Source organism: Dipodomys spectabilis, unplaced genomic scaffold, assembly GCF_019054845.1.
Source record: "Dipodomys spectabilis isolate Male_0828 unplaced genomic scaffold, ASM1905484v1 ptg000098l, whole genome shotgun sequence".
NCBI lineage: Eukaryota > Metazoa > Chordata > Mammalia > Rodentia > Heteromyidae > Dipodomys > Dipodomys spectabilis.
In genome coordinates this window covers 5355369-5377781 of record NW_024870775.1, presented here as the reverse complement: position 1 = coordinate 5377781, position 22413 = coordinate 5355369, and the positions used below count along the sequence as shown (strand labels likewise).

Genomic DNA, 22413 nt, shown 5'->3' with positions numbered 1-22413 from the left:
CCCCTGGGCTGCGTTTGATGAGTTTAGCTTGTCCTTTGCTTTTGAAAGTTTGATTGGGTGTGGGGTGTTGTGGAAAGGGGTGGGGACCACAACCATATACAAGAAAAGCAAGGGCTAGGAGTGTGACTTGCCTAGTGAGTGAGAAGCCCTGAGTTCCATCCCCACTGCTGCAAAGAAACAAGATGGGTACTCTGCAGGTGGAGGTAGGAATATCCCAAGTTTAAGGCCACCTGGAGGAGGGCGTGTGTGTGTGTGTGTGTGTGTGTGTGTGTGTGTGTGTGTGTGTGTGTGTGTGTGTGTGTGTGTGTGTGTGTGTGTGTGTGTGTGTGTGTGTGTGTGTGTGTGTGTGTGTGTGTGTAATAGAACTGAGGGGGGCACTGGTGGCTCGTGCCTGTAATCCTAGCTATTCAGGCGACTGAGATTTGAGGATCAAGATTCAAAGATAACTGGGAAAGTTAATTAGCAAAAAAGCCAGAAGTGAAAGCATGGCTCAAGTGGTTGAATGTCAGCCATGAGTGAAGAAGCTGAGCAAGAGTGTGAGGCCCTAAGTTCAAGCCCCAATACTGAAATGAATAAAAATCAGAACAAAACCAACACTGGACACTTGGGGGTGCAGCCAGCTAGATCTCTAAGACTTTAATTTCTGAAGCACTGTTTTCACATTCCTGGTATGCAAATGGGCTCACCTGTGTTAGGTCTCTTGGCCCTGGGGCCACCCTGAGAGTACTGCTACAAGTGTGGCTGTGGGACTAGCTGTGAATGAGGACCTGGGACACTGATTGGTTGCTGCCCCAGGCCACTGCTGAGCTGGAAGTCGGGTAGAACTGGCACGTGTGTACTTCGCCTAGGAAGGATGCACTGAAGGCAGAAAACCAAGGAGACCTGCAACCTTGGGCAATAGCAGAAAAAAAGGGGTGAGAAGGGTGCCCCTGGAAGTCACTGGGGTTTACATCTTTGCCCCTGGCAGGGTAAATCCCCTGGTAGGGGAGCAGGGCAGGAACTTGCCAAAAGTATTGGCCCAGACACTGATACTGGGGCTTGAGCTCAGAGCCTCATGCTCTCACTTGGCTTTTCCAGCAAAGCTGGTGTTCTTTAGTCTTGTCTGGCTTTTCTGCCTGTACTGGCTTCAAACCACTGCTCTTCAGCTCTGGGTATTTTGAGTAGCTCGTATTACAGGCATGGATCACCAGGGCCTGGCTTATTTTTTATTGTTGTGAGATGGTATTGTTTCCCAGGCTGGCCTCATACTGCTGAGCCCAAGCTCTCTTCTTGCCTCACCCCCAAGTTGTTGGAATTATAAGAACATACCACTGCTCCCAGCTCTTCAGTTTTGAGATTTTCCTGAGGCCAGGTCTGTGGGAGCATTCCTATAATCCCAGCACTCCCTGAGCTCCTGGCCAGCCGGGGCCTAATAGAGAGAGACCCTGGGGCTGGGAAGGTGGCTCAGTGGTAGAGTGCTTGCCTTTCATACAAGAGGCCCTGGGTTGGATTCCTCAGCACCACATAAGCAAAAAGAAAAAAGCCGGAAGTGGCGCTGGGGCTCAAGTGTCTACGCTAGCCTTGAGCTGAAGAGCTGAGGGACAGCACCCAGGCCCAGAGTTCAGGCCCCATGACTGGACCCCCCCCAAAAAAAATAGAGACCCTGTCTCAAACACCCACTAACAGGTCAGGCATGATGGCTCAAGCATGTAATCCTAGCTACTTTGAAGGTGGAGATCAGCTGGGCACTGGTGGATCGCAACTGTAATCCCAGCTGCTCAGGAGGCTGAGATCTGAGGATTATGGTTCAAAGCCAGCCCAGGCACTACAGTCCTGGTGAGACTCTTTTTTTTTTTTTTGGTTGGCCGTGGGGCTTGAACTCTGGGCCTGGGCGCTGTCCCTCAGCTCTTCAGCTCAAGGTGAGCGCTCTAGCACTTGAGCTACAACGCCACTTCTGGTTTTTTGGTGGTTTATTGGAGATAGGAGTCTCACGGTCTCTCCTGCCCAGGCTGGCTTTGAACCACGATCTTCAGATCTCAGCCTCCTGAGTAGCTAGGATTACAGGCGTGAGCCACCAGCGCCTGGCTTCTGGTGAGACTCTTAACGCTAGTTAACCACTCAATAAAACTGGAAGTAGAGCTGTGGCCCAAAGTGGTAAAGCACTACCTTTGAGTAAAGTGCTCAGGCCTGAGTTCAAGGCCAGCTCAGGCATAGAAGTTCTCAGGGACTTCATCTTAACCAATAGCTGGGTGGGTGGAACATGTGCTTGTTATCCCAGCAGCAAAAAGCATAAATAGCAGGAAAGCCAAAGCCTGGGCATAAAGGTAGCTTTGAAAGTAGCTCAAGCTGGGAGCCAGTGGCTCACACCTGTAATCCTAGCTACTCAGGAGGCTGAGATCTGAAGATCATGGTTCAAAGCCAGCCTGGGCAGGAAAGTCCATGAGTCTTATCTCCAGTTAACCACCAGAAAGTGGAAATGGCACTGCGGCTCAAATGGTAGAACGCTCGCCTTGAGATGAAGAGCTCAGGGACAGCACTTCAGCCCAGAGTTCAAGCCCCACCACTAACAAAAAAAAGTGGTAGTGCTTGCCTTGAACTGAAGAGCTGAGGGATAGCGCCCAGGCCTAGAGTTCAAGCCCCACCACTGACAAAAGGGGGGGCATGGCTCAAATGGCAGAGTGTCTGCTCAGCAAGCTGGAGGCCCCAAGTTCAAACTCTATTATGACCTCAAAACAAGGGGGGTTATGGGAATCATTCTTGTAATCCCAACTACTGAGGAGGCAGAAGTAGGATCATGGCCTGAGGCCAGCTCAAGCAAGAAATCAGTATCAGGGATGGGTAGTAGGGATGGACTCATGTCCTTTCCTTCCCTCCTTCCCAACTATGTAGCCCAGGCTGGCCTTGAGCACAAGGTCCCTCGGCTTCAGCCTTTGGAGTGCTGGGATTACAGGTGTACATCTCTGGTTCAGTATGTTGGAAAACTTGAAACAACCAGCAGTAAAAAATGGCCCACTATCTTTCAGGCCAGGCGTAGAATTCATCCCAAGAACTGTTGGGTGGATTAGAAGCCATCACTGAGGTAATCCAGTGCTAGGGTCTTGGAGTACAACACATAGTTGCTGTTTGCCTGAGGTTTGAGTGAGCACTGGGCAGCCTGTGCTATTTCTGTGCAATTACTACATGCATTGGCCTCTCCAGTGGTCAGCTGAAATTGCACAAACTGCACACTGCCTCATGGTGAGCTGAGCGGCTAAGAATGGCAGCCAAGGTCTCCAAGCAACCTTCTGAAAACGTACTTGCTCTCCTGTGTTTCTGGGCATTGACGTTAAGTAGCCACTGGTCCAATCAGAACATTGAAATGTGCTGTACCAGCTTGCTCCTTAGCCTGCTGGCTTGTTTCCCAGGTCTGGATAAATGTGGTTCGGGCTAAATGGCCAAAACACTGCTTTGTGGATACCTGGGGTCAGTGGAAGAGGGGCTGGACCCAGGCAAGGTGTGAAGACCATTTCCCAGGCTGAAGGCTAGAGCTCAGTGGTAGAGCTCCTGGGTTCCATCCCCAGTGTAGCAAGAAAAGTAAGATTCCGGTTGGACTTGGAGATGTGACTCAAGTGGTAGAGTGCCAGTCATGAGCAAAAATGCTCTGTGCAAGCTGAGTTTAGTGTTGGCACACACCGCATGCACATTCCAGCTTACAGGTGAAGATACGTGGTACCCATAGGTTGGGGATCATTTCAGTGGTTTGTTTTAGGGGCTTGAACTTGGCCTCAAACCCAGGTTTTTTACTCAGGTTTTTCAGCACTCTACCACTTGAGCTATACCTCCATCTCTAGCTTCTTGCTAGTTAATTGGAGATAAAGAAGCCGGGTGCTGGTGGCTCAGTCCTGTAATCATAGCTACTCAGGAGGCTGAGATCTGAGGATCATGATTCAAAGCCAGCGCAGGCAGGAAAGTCCGTGAGACTCTTACCTCCAGTTAACCACCAGAAAACTGGAAGTGGTGCTGTGGCTCAAGTGGTAGAGTGCTTGCCTTGAGCTGAAGAGCTCAGGCCCAGAGTTCAAGTCCCGCAATTGACACCCCCCCCCCCCAAAAAAAAAAGTGGATTTGAATTCAAGGCCTTGAACTTACCTAGGCATGCACTCTACCATTTGAACCACATTTCCCAGTTCTTCAGTTATTTGTCAGATTGTCAGATAGGGTCTCAATTTTTCATCTGGGCCAGCTTGAACCTCAGTCTTCCTGATCCCTACCTCCTTAGTAGCCAGGTTCAAGTTCCAAACTACCATGTTTGGCCTTGTTTACATTTTTCAAGATGAGCTCTCACTATGTATATGTAGTCCAGGCTTGCCTTGAATGTGTAGCCATCCCGCCTTAGCTCCCCAAGTGCTGGGATTACAAAGGTGTACTACCAGACCAGGCTAGTACTGAATGATCTTGCTTCTCCAGCCTTTTACTCGTCTTCAGTAGTAGCAGGCTCTGTTACCTAAGCTGACAAACCCAACACTTAATCTCTGAAGAATGGGTCAGAAGAACCGAGGCACCACAAACAGTGTCACATTTGCTCCCTGGGCTCTTCTAGGCTGGGTGTTTTGCCTTCTAGGAGAGCAGTATTAGGTACTCAGTAAAGATGTGTGTTCAGTACTCTCTCCTAAATGTGTTCAATTGAGTTATGTGCCCAGCATTGTCCTCAGGATCAAGCAAGAGTGACTGAGAGATTCCTTCAGTCTGGGTCTGCTTGGCATTAAGCTATTTCTTCTCACTAATGGACAAATTGCCCTCCTACTTACTAGCTCTTAGACAATATATCTTTTTACACACACAACACATACACATGGCAACTTGAAAGGCATCTTGGTTGTGCAAGTTTTTGTTCTGAGCAGTACTGGCGTGGAACCAGGGTCTCACATGCCAGGCAAGCACTCTACCACTGAGCTGCATCTCTGGCCTGTTTCTCAGTTTCTGCAAGCCAGTTGGCCAAGTTCCTTGTGGATCACGTTAGGTTTAGCAAGATATATCTTGCGATAGAGAATCTGCCTAGGTTCGAAGGCCACTTCTGGGACCCTCCTTGCTAGGAATGCTGTATATGTGGTGAGTTCTAGGAAGGAAGGGTAAGGGGGTGGGGGGGTCAGTGAGGAGTGAAAAACAGTCTGTGGCCCCAAATCTGGAGCAACTAAAACCTGGGTAAAAAATACAGCACTCAGCCGCCTGTAACTGACTGCAGACATTTTGGATGAGTTAACATGCAGGTTCCTACCTGTGCCAGTGGCTTACATCTGTAATCCTACCTCAGGAAGCTGAGATCTGAGGATTGCAGTTTGAAGCCAGCCCTGGCTGGAAAGTCCGAGACTCTTGTGTCCAATAAACCAGTGAAAAACCAGAAGTGGTAGATCCTTAGCTTTGAGCACAAAGAGGCTCAGGGGCCAGGTGTGGTGGCTCAGGCCTGTAATCCTAGCAACTCAGGAGCCTGAGATCTGAGGATCGCGGCTCAAAGCCAGCCCGGGTAGGAAAGGCCATGAGATTTATTTCCAATAAACCACTCAGAAAACCAGAAGTAGTGCTGTGGCTCAACTGGCAGAGCACTAGACTTGCTGCAGAGCTGAGGGACAGTACCCAGGCAGAGTTCAAGCCCCACGACTCCCTCCCCCCCAAAAAAAGACAAAACATGCAGGCTCCCTAAATTCTACCCAGATCATCAAGATCAGGATGCTACGTCTCTGCTGACATAGAATAAAATCTATCTAGTCTATATTCAGTGGTGATCTGTGGTGTATTTATTTCTTTAGTAGTACTGGGCCACAATGAAGCTGAGCAGGTTAGAAATAGCTTTGGCCCATCCCTCGGGGCTTCACCCGTGTCCATGGATCTGACCCTGCCCCATTACCTAGTTACCCAAGTGCCTTAGGGATGCCGGGCCGGGGGCATCCCGCACCCCTCCTGGCCGGGGCTGGTCACCGCCCCGCTTTCCTCCGTCCTCTGCGGCCGCCTGGTGGACGCCGCGGGTTCTGCAGCCAGCCCTCCCAGAGGCCGCCCTCTGTAGATCCTGCCCACGTGGGTTCCAGCCTTCCAGGAGTCCCCATCCCTGGGCTTCCTAGTGACCTCCCCTCCCGGATGCATGGACCCCAGCGGAGGACCGGCTGCCCCCGCGATTCCGAGGTCGGGCGGGCGTCGTCCAGGCTCCCCCGTGTCCCGAGCTGAGAAGCCGAGACGCTCGGGCGGCTCGGGTGCCCGGATGTCACCTAGCCCCGCCCCCCCTATCACGGAAGCCGTCTTCCGGCGTGGTCGGACGCGGGAGCCAGTCACAGGCCAGCTCTCCTGGCGCCGCCAATGGCCGGCCTGTTGCTGGGGCTCGAGGCCCCGCCCCTCAGTAGTTGCGGGCTGTGCTGCCGCTGGGCTCGCCCGGTGCTCCCGCTGACTGACGGGCTCGCGGTTCGTGGCCGAAGGCTTGGGGGCGGGGAGGGGGGGGTTACAGGTGGGGGCGCGCCCGCCCCAGAGTGGCCCCATCTTCGGCCTGCACCGGCTGTCGCTCCTTCGCTCCCACGGATCTCGTCTGGAAGCTTCCCAGAGGAGGGGCCCAGGCCAGCCCCCTTGCCCCGATCTGCACGGCCCTGGGACGTCCCGGAGGGGTCTGGCGGCTTGACCGGGAGGTTCGCACGCTGCTCCCGGCGGCACAGTCTGGCCGTTCCCCGTGCGTGCGCGTGCTCTTTTGGGAAGACGATTTTGCCCAATCGCTAGCAATTGAGTTCATTCAGCCGCGGGCTCACGCCTGCAATCCACCTACGCCGGAGGCCGAGATCTGAGGATCGCAGTTCAAAGCCAGCCCTGGCAGGAATGGCCGTGAGACTCATCTCCAGTGCACTGTGGCTAAAGGGGTAGAGTGCTAGCCTTGAGCAAAAAAGCTCAGGGACAGCGCCTAGACCCTGAGTTTAAGCCCCAGGACCGGCAAACACACACACACACTTACCAAAAATATAATAGTAGTAATGGTAATAATAGAAAAACTGTCAGAGATTTGAACCCACGCACTTGATATTAGTGCTCATAAATGTACCCACAATCCTCTGCTGCCTCTCAGTGGCCTCGGATTGCTAAAAGGATTTAGTCAGCTAAGGATTAAGGTTGGTACCTGGCAGGTACAGACCTTGCAATGCTAGGGTCTGATTTCAGGGCTTCCTGCCTAGTGCTCTACCACTTCAACCACACCCCCAGTCCTTTTGCTTCTTGTTTGTTTCTCAAATACGGTTTCCAGATGATTTTGCCCAGTCTGGTCTTGAACAGAGATCCTCCTATTATCTGTCTGCTGAGTTTCTAGGACTACAGGCATGCACTACCACACCGGTCTATGCATAGTTCTGATCACTGGGCACAATGATCAACATCCTCTGCAGCAAAAATGTACCAGGCTCTGCAGAGCCCCAGAATCTAGTCCTCAGCAGCCAGACCCTGAACTGCAGAGTCAAAGGCTGGCAGCTGGCAGCAGGACAGTGAACAGGATTCTTGGAGCCTGACACCCAGAAGAGAGAATTGAGCCAAAGGCACGCTGGGTAGGGATGAGAGTGGGCTCACTGTTTCTCAAGGCTGGGCATGGGCTTGCCCTTTATTCTGCTGCAGGCTTGACAGGGCAGAGATTCCCAAAGGTGGACATTATGGAGTGTCTATGCCCTCTCTGGGAGAGTGCCTGTGGCCCAGTAATGTGCTGTCCTACTTGGGCCTGGGGTCAGAGGAGAGCCTCAGGACCTAGGTGGCACCCATTCACAGGATGCATGGGGCCTAGGCTTCCTGCAGTGTGGCTGGCCTGCAGAGCCAAGCCTTGGGGGTTATGTGGTGCACCTACTGGGTATTAGTAATTCCTCCTCCAGAACCTCTCCTTCCTTAAGCTGTTGTTCGGGGGCTCCAGGACTCCTGGTAATGGATATACACTCATGGCTCAAGGCTGGGCAGCCCTTGAGCAGAGCATCTTCAAATGGACTATAAAAGGTCATTTGTACCTGTGCCTCACACTTGTAATTCTACTTACATGGTAGGCTGAGATTGGGAGGATCACTGTTCCAGGTGAGTCCTGGCAGGAAAATCTGAAACTCCATATGCCTGTGATCCTAGCAACCATGGGAAGCCTAAAATAGGTGGAATGCAGCTCAGGCACACATCTCAGGTGGGGAGCAAGACCCTAGCTCCAAAAAAGCCATCGAAAAATGGGGCTGGAGGAGTGACTTGAGTGCAGAACACCAGCCTAGCAAGCATGAGGGTCCTTAGTTCAAACCCCAGTACCAAGCTGGAGTCGGGGAGAGTCTGAGCACCAGACTCAAAGAGGGGTGGGGTTTTGGGGAGAACAGTGGGGCTGGAGCTAAGTAAGGGTGAGTGGGTCAGGGGGGTCGGATGGATGGCAATTCATAGGGGGCCTGAAGAGGAGGGGGAGGGTGGGAAAGCCAGGAGGAGGGCTGTGGTGGGGAGGGGCTCAAGGACCTCCTTTTCATATCCATCCACTTCATTAAGGGATAGGCCTCCCTGTCCTGGGTTCCCCCAAACAGAAATCCTCCTGGCCATAAGAGGCCACTACCTGCAAGAACCCAGCACTGTCCACATCCTTAGTCTCCCCCTCCCTGAAATTGGCCTTCCACCACTCAGGGGACCCTGGAAAGCCCCAGCCTTGTGGTTCCTGCACAGGATTGACAATAGACAATCAGGCCCGCTAGCCCCTGTGGAAGTGAATATATAACCCCAGCTACTCAGGAGGCAGGTGCAACAGGATTGTAGTCTGAGGCTCACACCAGAGGTCTCTTCCGTCCTGGGATTGGGGTGGTGGAGAGGGGAGAACTGAATTGTTTTTTTCAGGTAGAGTCTAGCACTTTTGCCAGGACTTGCCTCAGATGACAATCCACCCTCCCCACCTGCATAGCAGGGCTTATAGGCCTGTTGTACCACACCCATCCTTGACAATTGAGCAGCCCTAATTGTAGGCCTCCTCCTCCTCTTCCTTCTGAGTCCCCAACAAGCCTTATTTGGCAGTCATTCAAGATGGAGAGACCTTCTCTCCCTCCAGGCTTTGAGTCTGGGTCAGTCTGCTCTCCTCTGCTTCTAGCCACAGTCCCTCACTTCAGAACTTCAACTCCAACAAGTTTTATGGCCTTTTTTTTTCTTCTTGTCAGTCATGGGGCTTGAACTCAGAGCCTGGGCACTGTCCCTTAGCTCTTTTACTCAAGGCTAGAGTTCTACCATTTGAGCCACAGCTCCACTTTCAGTATTCTGGTGGCTAACTAGAGAGGAATCTCAGGGACTTTCCTGCTTTGAACCATGATCTTCAGATCTCAGCCTCCTGAGTAACTAGGATTACAGGTATGAGCCACTGATGCCTGGTACTTGTCGCTTCTTTGAGCTGCGCTGTACCCACTTGTGAAGCGGTAATCATTGGGATGACCAGAGGATGACACCACAAGGGCCCAGCAGGCAGCCACACCCTGGCAGGCCATAGCATCCCCCGTGGCAGCCACAGAACTGGTGAGCAGAGCTGACTCTCCAGGTGCTACTGCAGGAGTGTGGAGGGGTCCAATAGACTCAGGAACCAGAGGGGGGTTGGGAGGATAAAGCTGGGCAGCGCCCTGGCCTGCAGGGCACAGAGCTGAGCTGCCAGCTGGACTAGCACCATTCTTTCATGTTTATTTACCTGCTGGAATCTTTCCAAGTCCAGCCACCTGCCATAGCCAGCCAGACCTGCTCTGCCTCGATGCCCACTCCAGATGTGGGGAGAACACGATTGGTGGGGGGGGATGGGTGTGTCAGACAAGTCTCTGCAGGATGCAGCTGCTCCCAGCTGCCCTGGGAACAACGAGTTGCTGTGGGCTTCAAGGAACATGGGAAGCCTCAGACGCCAGGACCCCTGAAAGTGGAAAGCCCTTATATCCTTCAAACTGCCCTGTGTGTGCCAGTTCTGAGGCCAAACTCAGGGCCTGGCAGATGACCCTTAGCTTTTTCTCTGAAGCTAGCACTCTACAATTGAAGCCACAGCTCCACTTCTGACTTTTTTGGTGGTTCACTGGAGATAGGCATTTCATGGAATTTCCTGCCCAGGCTGGCTTTGAACTGTGATCTTCAAATCTCAGCCTCCTAAGTAGCCAGGATCACAAGTGTGAGCCACCTGCTCCCTTTAGGGATCTGAGAACCCTCTGCCATTGCCCCTCCCCCAGAGATGACAAGGCTATCAACTCCGGGGCCATCAACAAACACCAGGCTCCTAGACTGACTTACATTTTATTTGAGGGAAACAGAACTACAAGTATCAAAAGAGAAGTGGGGAGAGCAGGGCAGCCTTGATGGTGTCTTTGGGGTGCGCCGCAGCAGAACCCCTTGCTCTAATTGTTTGCAGACTGCTGGGACTTCCCAGCCTCAGGGCCCCCCAGCTGGGCACGGGCCTCGAAGGTGACCGGGATGGTGATCTCCGCGGACTGTGTGGCGGGCTTGGGCAGCGGCGCTTCAACGGTGAGCGTCCCCTCAGGGGACAGGGAGGAGGACACCAGCGTGGGGTCCACACCAGGGGGCAGCCTGGATATGCGGAGAGGGGGGACACAGTCACATCCTCCCATCCCACCCTGTTCCCCTAATTACCCCCCCCCTCACCCGGGGCGCCCGGACTCACGTGTACTTGCGGGTGAAACACCGGGAGATGTAGCCATGCTCGTCCTGTCTCTCCTCGTGCTTGCCTGGGGTCAAGGGGTGGAGAGGGTGAGGGGGGGGGGCGGGGGGCACTTACATCCCAACAGGTCCGGATCTCCGATCCCAGGCCCGCCAGCGGCTCAGGGTGGCCGGGTCTGGCGGACTGGGCCTGGGAACTGCGCGTCCTGGGAACTGCGGAGGGGAGGCGCGGCGCGGGCGGGGCGCGGCACGCCCCCTCGGCAGCCCGGGCCCGGGACCAGCCGGCCGCGGACTTGGCGCTGAGCCCGAGGCCCCGGTGGTTCTTTCCCGGTGACCTTATTTTCCTTTCGTGCTAGTGCTGGGGCTTGAACTCGGCTCCTCGCGCTTGGCTTGGCTTTTTCCACTAAAGACCGGCACTCTACTACTGAAGGCACAGCTCTATGTCCACTTGTGTGTGCGTGTGTGTGTGTGCGTGCGTGTGCGTGCGTGCGTGTGTCTCATTGGCGGTCAGAGTCTCACGAATTTTAATCCCGGGCTGGCTTCGGACCGCAATCCTCACCCCAGCCTCTCCATACTGGGACGCCAGGCGTGCGCCCCGGCGCCCCGAGGCTTTGAGCCGCCCGCCCGGGCCCGCATCCCGCAATCCTAAACACGGGCTGAAACCCACAGGGAACTTTTTTCTTAAGGGAAGAGGAAAGAGAAGCCGGGTCCCGGTCTCCCAGCCCCGCGGCCCGGGCCCCCCGCGGTCCTCACCCGTGATCTCCACCAGGCCGTCCTTGGTCTTCACCGTCAGCTCCTCGGGCGCGAAGTGGCCGACGTCCAGCGCCACGCGCCAGCGGTCGGCCGTGAGCCGCAGCTCGGAGACGCCGCTGCCCAGCCGCGGGGCGAGCGCGCGCCCCGGGGCGGCCGCGGACAGCGCGGCGGCCGCGGGAACCTCGGCGGCGGGCAGCGGGCGCACGTAGCCCGGCCAGGTGCCCAGCCACTGCGCCCACTCTTCGGGCAGCCGCGGCGACCCCAAGGCCTGGTCGAAGAGGCGGTTGGACGCCGGGTACCAGTCCCGGAACGGGTCCCAGCTGGGGCTGCGCAGCAGCGAGAAGGGCACGCGGCGCTCGGCCATGGCGCGGGAGGCGGCGGTGCGGGGCGAGATCGGACGGAGGACCGGAGGTGGCGCGCGGGGCCGGGGCGCAGATGAGCCCGCTGCCGCCCGGCCGCGCTTTTATGGGGCCGCGGCCGGGTATTTTTAGCGGGCGGCGCCCGGGTCTCTATTCATGGCGATGACCGGCGGGGCCCCTCCCTCCCCGCGCATTCTTCTTCCTGGGGGGGGGGGGGGGGCAGGCCGGGCGGGGCGGCTCTGCCCACATCTGGAAACTTCTCTCCTTCCAGAAAACAAAAGCCGGCACCACCGGCGCTGGCCCGGCGGAGGCCCGGCTGCGCGGCGGCGGCCTGCGGCCCCGGCCCATATTCTCTGATTAACACTGAACAAAGCTGAGTCAGGTTGGCCTTCCAGTCCCCATCCCGGCCCAGGAGTGGCAGAGCCAGGTTTGTCTCACAGGGGGCTCGGGAGGGAAGTTGACAGCCTGAGCCCACTCATACTGCCACCCAGTGAGTAAACTTGTGTGAGTTAGTGCCTCAATTTCCCCATCTAGACCAAGGAGGTGTGTGTGTGTGTGTGTGTGTGTGTGTGTGTGTGTGTGCCAGTACTGGGGCTGGAACTCAGGCCGGGCTGAGTCCCTTGGCTTTTTCATTCAACAACTCCACATGTGGCTTTTTGGTGGTTAGTTGGAAATAAAAGTCTCATGGACTTTCCTGCCCTGGGGCTGGCTTCAAACCATAATACTCACATCTCAGCCTCCCGAGTTAGTCAGGATCACATGCTAAGACTAGCGCCCACCCCATGGAGATGATCTCCATGATAATAATAACATGAACGTCACTGGCTGGCCTGAGGACCCATGACTTCATGCAGGTGAGTGCCGAGGCCCGGGGCCTGCTGTGTCATAATTATTAGTTACTGTTATCCGCTGGCATTCCAGAGGGGCAGAGTTTAGCCACTTCCCTCCTACTCCAAGCAGGCTGGATGGGCCTGATGGGAGTCTCTTGATGTCCAGTGCATGGGGGGCGGGGAGCGAGATTAAGGTCACTGTGACATGTCTCAGCCATATCTATTTTGTCTCAGCCAGGAGACAGCCTACTCGTGGCTCTGATTGGCTGATGGCCTGGCCCCCTCTCCTTTAGACTGGTTCCCGCCCTCTTTTTGCAGACTCAGCTTTCCAAACTCCTGATCTCTCACTGCCCAGAGGGACAAGCAGCGGCCCCAAGCTCACCCCTAACCTAAGGCTCAGCCTCCATCCTGTCTCCTCCATCTAACCACCTATGTGGGCTCCTGTGTAGAAACTAACCACCCCAACTCTCCTGCCTTCCTTTCCCCTCCCTCAGGTCCTGTGCCCATCCTCCCCCACCCCACCCCCAAGCCAGAGAAGGGAAACCATTTTTTCTGCAAGCACCATTTGGCATGTGATGGTAGCTGGCATTGATGTTTGTGGTGCTGGAAAGATGTGCCTATATTTGTGGAATTGTGAGTTCTGCCAGCAGCTGCCTCAGTGTTCGGATCCCATGAGCTCACAGACTTGACCAGAGGGCCTTCCCTTCCCCCACACCAGACTCTACTTTTTAGGGGGCCCAGCCCACTGACACCTTGTCCTGCGCAGGCCCAGACTCAGGGATTCCCCAGGGGCTGGCCTTGAGGAGCTGTGTTGGCATCAACCCCTGTGCCCTGCTGAGCCTCAGTTTCCTGAGAGGGAGGGGGGAAGGGAGGAAAGAGAGAGCAAGCTCATAGTTGATTCCTTTCCTTTCCAGGCTGCCCATGGGGGACTGAGCAGAGCTGCTGGGTCATGACTCTCCCATCATTCCAGAGAGCACTGGAGATCCTGGGGCTCTCAGAGGCAGAGGGCAGAAAGCCAGGACCTCTGCCTTGATGCCAGCTCTTTGCCATCCTCTTCAAGAGTGACTGCATTAGGCAACTTCAAACTATTGTTCCCATCCCATCCCCACCCATCCCCAGCACTGTAAATTCTGGGTGAGGTCAGAAGGCAAGAAAGACGTTCCTCTGACTGCCCCTGCCTCTGCCTGTCCACCTTGGCCCAGACGGGAGCCCTGGGCACCGCACCCTCTGGGGAGCTGTCAGATGTGGGCATCAGTGCTTTCAAGTGTGGCCCTGCCAAGCTCAGCCATGTTTGGGACGCCAGGGGATGTCTGGAGGCTCGGCTCCCTTCATCTCACTTGACACCAGGGCAAGGGGGAGCCGTCTTTGCAGCCCTGGCAAACCAGGGTGTGTCCACTATTGCACCCATGTGTCCAGAGTCCAACACATCTTCAAAAGGACCAGTTCTTACATCAGTTTGCCCACTGCAAGGGTGGAAGCCTGGGCGTGGGAATCGGGTGGGAGAGAAACTGGGTTTTGGGGTCAGATTGGGCTGGGCTTGAATCTGGTTCCCACAGCTCACCAGCCTGGTGACTGGTGAGTGACGATCGCCATGGTCAAGCGGCAGCTGAGGTTGCACCTGCCCATCTCACAGGGACCCCATGTGTGTCCAGTGCCTGGTGGTCAGGCGCCCTTACTGTTACCATGACGACCTGGCACTTGAATACCAGGACTTCCTCTAATAAGATTTACCCAATTGTAGCTGCTTCCTGGGCCTATTAAAGTAGCTAGCCAGAATCCTACTTTTTCATATGAGAAAACAGCATCAGCTTGACCCCAAGGTCACAGGTCAGGTAAGGGGTGGGAAGACTGGAACTCATCTTTTCCATCCAGCCGAGAGCTTTCCCAGCCAGTGCAGGGATGCAGGGAGGTCTACAGGCGATTGGGTTCAGGGTACAGTGGTAGAGGTCAGCTGGGCAAGGAGGCCTGGGCCACATCCTCTGAGGCCCTCTGTGGCCTTGACCCCGGGGCCTTTCCTGGGAGAAACTGTTATCTTCACCCCACTATTGGGCTTGGCAAGCAGATCCAGAGCTGGGTGGCAGTGCCCATCTGTCTCACTGGCTTTTGGATGGTCTGTGTCTAGCTCCAGCATCAGGGTTTCAGATGTTTTCCTCTCCACCCTCACTCCCCTACAAAAAGGAAAACGGTTTTTTGATGATGTCCAGAAGGCATGGTAGTGTCTGCGACCCCAGCTAATCAATCAGGAGGTGGATGTAGGAAGATCATGGACTAAGGCTGATTTGGGCCAAAGTGTGAGACCCTATCTGGAAAAACTAAAAGCAAAAGGGCTGAGATCTGAGGACTGTGGTTCAGAGCCAGCCCAGACAGGAAAGTCTGAGACTCTTTTTTTTTTTTTTTGTCGGTTGTGGGGCTTGAACTCTGGGCCTGGGCGCTGTACCTGCGCTCTTCAGCACAAGGCAAATGCTCTACCTACCGTAACTAGGATTATAGGCGTGAGCCCGGCAGTCTGGGACTCTTTTTTTGGGGGGGGAGGTCCGGTTGTGGGGTCTGAACTCTGGGCCTGGGTGCTGTCCCTCAGCTCTTCAGCTCAAGGCTAGCGCTCTACCACTTGAGCCACATCACCACTTCTGGCTTTTTTCTTTTTGCTTATGTGGTGCTAAGGAATTGAACCCAGGGCCTCATGCATGCAAGGCAAGCGCTCTACCACTGAGCCACCTTCCCAGCCCAGGGACTCTTATCTCCAATGAACCATCAGAAAACCAGAAGTGGTGCTGTAGCTCAAAGTAGTAGAGCACTAGCTTTGAGCTAAAAAGCTCACTGCCCAAGTCCTGAGTTCAAAAAAGGGGGGCACTAGGGACATGGTTGGGGATGGTAGAGCACTTGCCTAGCAAGTGTGAGGCCTTGATTTTAATCTCTAGTCCTGGAAAAAAAATAATTTCCCAGCTGGGTGTCGGTGGCTCATGCCTGTAATCCTAGCTACTCAGGAGGCTGAGATCTGAGGATCACGGTTCAAAGCCAGCCCAGGCAGGAAAGTCTGTGAGACTCTTATCTCCAATAAACCACTAGAAAACCGGAAGTGGTGCTGTGGCTCAAGTGGTAGAGCGCTCGCCTTGAGCTGAAGAGCTGAGGGACAGTGCCCATGCCCAGAGTTCAAGCCCCACGGCCAATAACAACAACAAAAAATTATAATTTCCCAGAAGCCACTGAGGCATTGGCCCTCCATAGCCTACCCCCTCCTCTGCCCTCTTCAGAGCACCCCTCTTCCTAACTGGGGTGCTTTGCATTGTATTCCTCCCATTGTACTGTGCCTCAGGATTTGGCCAGGCTAGCCATATCCGAGGCTAGCCTCTGCCAACTGCAGCAGCCAGCCCCTCCCTTGCTGGCCCAGCTCAGAGAACACACTGGAATCTTCAGGCAGCTGCCTGAGCTCCCTGGAGGGGCCTGACAGCTGATCTGTGCCAGTCACTGGCTCTGCCACAACCAAGAATGTCGGCAGCAGTCATTAGAGCACAAAGGAAGGTGGAGAAGATGGGGGAGGGGGGGAAGAAGGGGATGCTGGGTCTTCCTGGAAACTTCTAGATACTGCCTCTCTGGGAGTCCATTTCTAAAGCACTATCTCTAGCCTGCCTTCCCCCTGGGACTGATTTTTACCCTCTTTCTCCATCACCACTGAAGGGGGCTCAAGAGGGGTCAGGTGTCTGGGTTGGGGTCCCCCTGCCCTGGGCTGTTGAAGCCAGGGAATATGGGGACCTGGATGTTTCAGACCTTGGTCAGAGGCCAGCACTGTGACTCATTTTCTTCATCTGTACAATGAGACCATTGGACGGGATGTTCTGGAAGTCTCTTTCCAGGGCCATGAATCAAGTTACTCCTCTGCGCCTCCCACCCTCCCTGTGGCCTGCAGCTCCAGCAAAGTGTAAACTGGGGCGGGCCTGGGGGTGTGGATAGTGCTGCTGGAAGTCCTTGCGTGACCAAACTTGGGTCTTCTCCTGGCCTCCAGTGTGTGCATCCTTGTAGACTCTCATTTTAAGTCAGGTTAGCTAGGCCCTTCCCTCCTCTCTCCCTCCCCCCCTGCATCTAATCAGATGCTCCCCCCCACAGTGATACCCCATTACCCTGATGGGCTAGCCCAAATGCCCCTCACACTAATGACCTCTTCTTGCTCACTTGCTCCCTACTGACCCCGATCCTGCTACCTGCCCCCCGCCCCCGGGTTGAGCCAAGCGCCCCCCCCCCCCCCAGCTACATCCTATCTCAGTGGTCCTCCACGGTTTGCCAGCTATGACCCCTGAATACAACCTTCCTCACCACAGTTCCATAAGTGCCACCAAATGATTTCTTAAAAGGGGAGGGGAGGCCCTGAGATGGAGCAGACTCAAGGAGAGGAGAGAAGAGAGGAGAGCTGAGCAGAGCAGAGGAGAGAAAAAAGAAGAGCTAGGCACTGGTGCTTCTGCCTGTAATCCTAGCTTCTTCAGGAGGCTGAGATCTGAGGATCCAGGTTCAAGCCTAGCTTGGGCAAAGACTTTTTTTTTTCTTTTTGCCATTCCTGGAGCTTGAACTCAGGGCCTGGGTGCTGTCCCTGAGCTTCTTTTGCTCAAGGCTAGCACTCTACCACATAAGCTACAGTGCCACCTCCAGCTCTGTTTATGTGGTACTGAGGAATTGAACTCAGGGCTTTTGTATGCTAGGCAAGTATTCTACCATTAAGCCACATTCCAAGTCTCTAGGCAGAGACTCTTGTCCCCAGTTAACTAGCAAAAACTCAGAAATGTAGCTGTGGTTCAAGTGGTAGAGTGCCAGCCTTGAGAAAAAACAAACAAAAAAAGCGCTAAGGGACAGCACCCAGTCCCTAAGCAAAAGCACTACTGCTGGCACTAAAACATTGTGGGGTCAGGTGGAGGTGAAAGTGGGGTGCCTCAAGGCTGGGACACTCTATATCTGGACCCTCATAGGGTAGGGGTGGCCTGTACACTGAATGTTCCTTGCAGTAACTGAGACAGACTGATTTCCAGAGTTTCCAGAAGCATCTCGCAGATGGGGACAAAGGTTGGGATGAGCACACTGGCCTTGCGCACTGTGACCGGAGGCACTGGGTCTGGGATGCAGAAAACCAATGGAGGACAGGGAAGGCAGGGGTACAGCTGGGGATACAGGAATCAGAGAGCCCCAGGCCTCTGGGCCTCCAGGCCTGGTGTGTATTGGGAGGGTGGGAGTCTCCCGATGGGCTCCATCAGGAGCTGTGGGGGAGCAGGGGACCCTGGGGACCAAATGCCCACATCCCCAGGCACCAGAGGCAGGCCCCTCCTCCTTCCTGGCAGGATTGCAGTTTCCTGTTTCTTTGGGTCTGACTGCTGGTGTTTTTTCCTTTCCTAAGTGGGTAGAACAGAGTACTAGCCGAGCCTCAGTCTGGGAAGGTGCAGGGTCTGGGGTCTGTTCCTCCTGGTAGCACCCAGGCTACGGTTGGGGGGGGCCTGGAGGCTCCCAGGCAGAATCCTGCCCCTCCCCCTACCCCCCACTGGCTCAATCCAGGTTTGTCCCCAAAACCTCTTTTCCTCACTCTGTTGCCCTCTAGTGTCTTCATCCTAGCATCACACCTCATGTTGGGTCCCAGGCCTCCAGTCAAGGCTTCTGGAATTCTCCATTCTTTGGTTCCCTGATTTACTTATTCAACAAGTGTTTCAAAAGTGTCTTTGTGGAGGGGTGCGAAGACAGAGACAAAACTCTGAGGGTTTTGTTATTTTTTTGGTGCTGGTCCTGAGCTTGAACTCAGGCCTTCCTAGGCACTGTCTCTATGCTTTTGTGCTCAAGGCTAGCACTCTATATTACTTTGAGCCACAGCTCCATTTGTGGCTTTTTTTGTGTGTGTGTCAGTTGTGGGGCTTGAACTCTTGGCCTGGACACTGTCCCTGAGCTCTTCAGCTCAAGGCAAGTGCTTTACCACTTGAGCCATAGAGCTACTTCTGGTTTTCTGGTGGTTACTGAAGATGAGTTTCATGGACCCTTGCCAGGCTGGCTTTGAACCGTGATCCCCAGATCTCAGCCTCCTGAGTAGCTAGGATTATAGGTGTGAGCCACTGGCACCTGGCTGGCTTTGATTTTTTTTTTTTTTGATAGTTAATTGGAGATAAAAGGCCTCATGGATATTTCTACTTTTCTATCCAGGCTGGCTTTGAACCATGATCCTCAGATCTCAGCCCCCTGAGTAGCTAGTGTTACAGGCATGAGCCTTGCTAAAGCTGAGTTTTCAACCTGGGATCAAAACCTCAAATATAGGTGCTCAGAGGAACTGGAACAGGGGGTAGCCCCATTATAGCTGGGGATCCCACAGGCCCTGTGGCCTGGAAAGGGGAACACGAGGAACACAGTGGGGCATGCAGAACTGGGGGGATGCAGCAGGTATGCACAGAGCCCTTGCTTGAGACCACAAATGCCCCAAAGTAACTGAAAGCAGGAGGAGAGCTTGGCCTCCCCGCCTCCATTTTGTATTGCTCTCTGCCCAGTGTTGTCCCCTTGTAGCCACCTGGGGATGTAGGAAGGATAGGACTGGGGGACAGCTGAGGGACAAGGGTTGAAACGACTCCCAAGGAAAAGGATCAAAGCATAGGCCACCCCAATGAGGGCACTGACCACCAGAAATGCATCCGCTGGACCCTGCAACGGGCACTCACCTCCTGGGAACTGAATTGCTCCAATGACAACCAAAAGTGATGTCTCTGGAATCCAGAGCCCCAGAACTGACATGTAGATCAGCTAGGCCATACCATGCCTGGACTGTTTTGAGAACTTTGAAACTCCTCCCTCTCTGCCCTGAATCTTCCTCTGTTTAAACTTAAAGTTCATGTCTGTACTGCTGAATTGCTATTCATCTCTTCCTCCTCCTCCTCCTCCTCCTCCTCCTCTTCCTTCTCCTCCTCTTCCTCTTCCTCCTCCACCTCTTTTTCTTCCTCCTCTGTTCCTCCTTCTGCAAGTGCTAGGGCTCAACCTCAGGGCTTCAAACTCGGGGCTTCAGGGGCTGGGAAGGTGGCTCAGTGGTAGAGCGCTTGCCTTGCATGCCTGAGGCCCTGGGTTCGATTCCCAGCACCACATAAGCAAAAAGAAAAAAAGCCGGAAGTGGAGCTGTGGCTCAAGTGGTAGAGCGCTAGCCTTGAGCTGAAGAACTGAGGGACAGTGCCCAGGCCCAGAGTTCAGGCCCCATGACCGGACCCAAAAAACAAAACAAAAAACAAAAACTCAGGGCTTCAAACTATTGCTTGACTCTTTTGTTCAAGACTGGTACTCTACCACTTGAGCCACACTTCTACTTCTGGCTTTTTGCTGATTAAGTCTCCAGTTATGTCTCACAGGGACTTTCCTACCTCAGCTGGCTTTCCTCAGATCTCAGCCTCGTGAGTAGCTGGGATTGCAAGTGTAAGCCACTGGTGCTCAGGGTTTTTTCTATTTTTTTTTTTCCTCCTTTCTCTTCCCTTCACCACTGCTTGTCTCTTTATTTGGCATATGGAGGCCAATGGCTGGCCCTGACACTTGTAACCCCCAGAAAATCAGGCTTTTGGTATAGAACTCTGTTATGGGGTGGGGAAGGTGGAGAATGAGAAATTCTGGATGAGGTCATTTGGGAGGTTTTTGAGCTAGTGGGACATGTTTGCTAGTGGGACATGTTTGGCCACAAAGTTCACAGATGTGTGTGTGTGTGTATGTGTGTCCTGTGTCATTTATCCAATCTGATGTTCTCAGAGGCAGAAACTGTGCTCAGCACATAGCAAATGCTTGTGGCTGTTATGGAGGTGCATGCCCGTAATCCCAGCTCTCAGGAGGCAGAGGCAGGAGGATCTCAAGTGGTGACACAATCAGTGAATATTCAAATGAATGGCAAAAGGTCATTTTAGCGATAGCGGAAGGGAGGAGAGGGACAGCTAAGGTCATCTGGCTAGGGAAGCAGGTGTAAAAAGAAGAAGAGGTTATTCTGTCTGGAGCCCTTCGACTGTGGGCTATACAGGAGGCAGGCAGTTGGAGCACAGAGTGAGAAAGTGGGGAGGGGGGGCTTGACGGGGGAGAAGCAGGCAGCAGGCCCGTGCCAGGCCCTACGTGTGAAGCATACTTGATGCCAGCCTTCAAGTGCACTTCCTGCCTTTACTGCAGGAGGTGGGGTCATCAGGGCAGGCTTTTTTTTTTTTTTTTTGGGTCCAGTCGTGGGGCCTGAACTCTGGGCCTGGGCGCTGTCCCTCAGCTCTTCAGCTCAAGGCTAGCGCTCTACCACTTGAACCACAGCGCCACTTCCGGCTTTTTTCTTTTTGCTTATGTGGTGCTGAGGAATCGAACCCAGGGCCTCAGGCATGCAAGGCAAGCGCTCTACCACTGAGCCAACTTCTCAGCCCCAAGCTTTTTATTCTTACATCTCTGACCCCTTGTCTGAGCCCAGTTTTGTGGAACTTGCATAATGATTTTGTTTCTGACAGCACTGGGGTTTGAACTCAGGGCCTTGTGCTTGCTGAACAGATGTTCTACCAATGAAACGAGCCTCCAACTGGAACTTGTAAAGAGGGTTACAGAGATTAGGAGGGAGCAGTGTACACCTATAATCCAGCACCTAAGGCTCAGTGATGGGTTGAGAGGGAGAGAGAACAAGAGAGAGAATCATCTGGACTTCCCTGAACAGTTTCCTCAAGTCAGAAACTGACTTGGGCCACTGTCCATGTCAGGTACTCTTTTCCAGTTTGGGCAAGAAGTGGCTGGAAAGACTGTCCTGTGCTGGCGGGCCCCAGGTCCTGGGGACCGGATAAAGGACATCTCTTGCATCCTTGTCTCTGCTCGTGCAGAGATGGGAGCCTGCGCACATCAGCTGTGCTCACCAGGGGGCCAGGGTTCTGGGCCCTGGGCCCCCCAAGGGCTTTACAATGTCTGTGAAATCCCACATCAAATGCCAAGTGTAGCCTTGCCCTGCTCCTCTGGGGATGGACTTTCAGCTTCTTTTGGGTTCCTGGACCATGGTGGGTTCAAAAGCAGGTTAAAATCCACCACTGAAGCTGGACTGGTGGTTCAAGCCTGTAATCCTAGCTACTCAGGATGCTAGGATCTAAGGATCATGGTTCAAAGCCAGCCTGGACAGAAAAGTCCAGGAGACTTTTATCTCCAATAAACTACTCAGAAAAAGCCAAAAATGGTGCTGTGGCTTAAGTGGTAGAGAGCTAGCCTTGAGCACAAAGAAGCTTAGGGACAGCACTTAGGCCCCAAGTTCAGGCCCCAGGACTGGCAAAAAAAAAAAAAAAAAAAAAATCTACCAGTAGTACATGGCATGGGAGGTGGAAGGAGATGTGAAGATTATGGTTCAAGGCCAGCCCAGGCTCTAACCACAATGGCTGGTCATGGAGACCCATGTCTGCCGTCCTAGGGGCCCTGAGGGTCCTGAGAATCACAGACCAGGCAGAGCAGGTATAAAGCAAGACTCTGCCTTGAAAATAAGAAACAGGGGCTGGGAAAGTGGCTCAGTGGTAGAGCGCTTGCCTTGCATGCCAGAGGCCCTGGGTTCAATTCCTCAGCACCACATAAGCAAAAAGAAAAAAGCCGGAAGTGGCACTGTGGCTCAAGTGGTAGAGCTCTAGCCTTGAGCTGAAGAGCTCAAAGGAGGGAAAGCGCCCACGCCCAGAGTTCAGGCCCCACGACCGGACCAAAAAAAAAAAAAGAAAAAAGAAAAGAAAATAAGAAACAAATAAAGGAGCCAGGTGCTGGTGCTGGTGGTTCATGCCTATAATCCTAGCTACACAAGAGACTGAGACCTGGAGGGTCATAGTTCAAAGCTAGCCTGGACAGAAAAATCTCTGAGACTCCATTTCCAACTAACCAGCAAAAGGCTGGACTGGAGGTGTGGTCCAAGTGGT

The 22413-nt window shown here is 54.0% G+C and overlaps 1 protein-coding gene across 1 annotated transcript; it reads right to left on the bottom strand.

Annotated features, from left to right (window-relative positions):
- Window positions 1-10199: 10199 nt before the first annotated feature.
- Window positions 10200-11883, bottom strand: Hspb1 (heat shock protein family B (small) member 1). The gene is made up of 3 exons (XM_042686835.1): window positions 11353-11883; window positions 10604-10667; window positions 10200-10509 (listed from the first exon to the last, which is right to left on the bottom strand). Exons 1-3 carry the CDS (start codon window positions 11714-11716, stop codon window positions 10320-10322), a joined length of 618 nt encoding a protein of 205 aa, XP_042542769.1. The 5' UTR covers window positions 11717-11883; the 3' UTR covers window positions 10200-10319.
- Between the last annotated feature and the right edge of the window lie 10530 nt (window positions 11884-22413).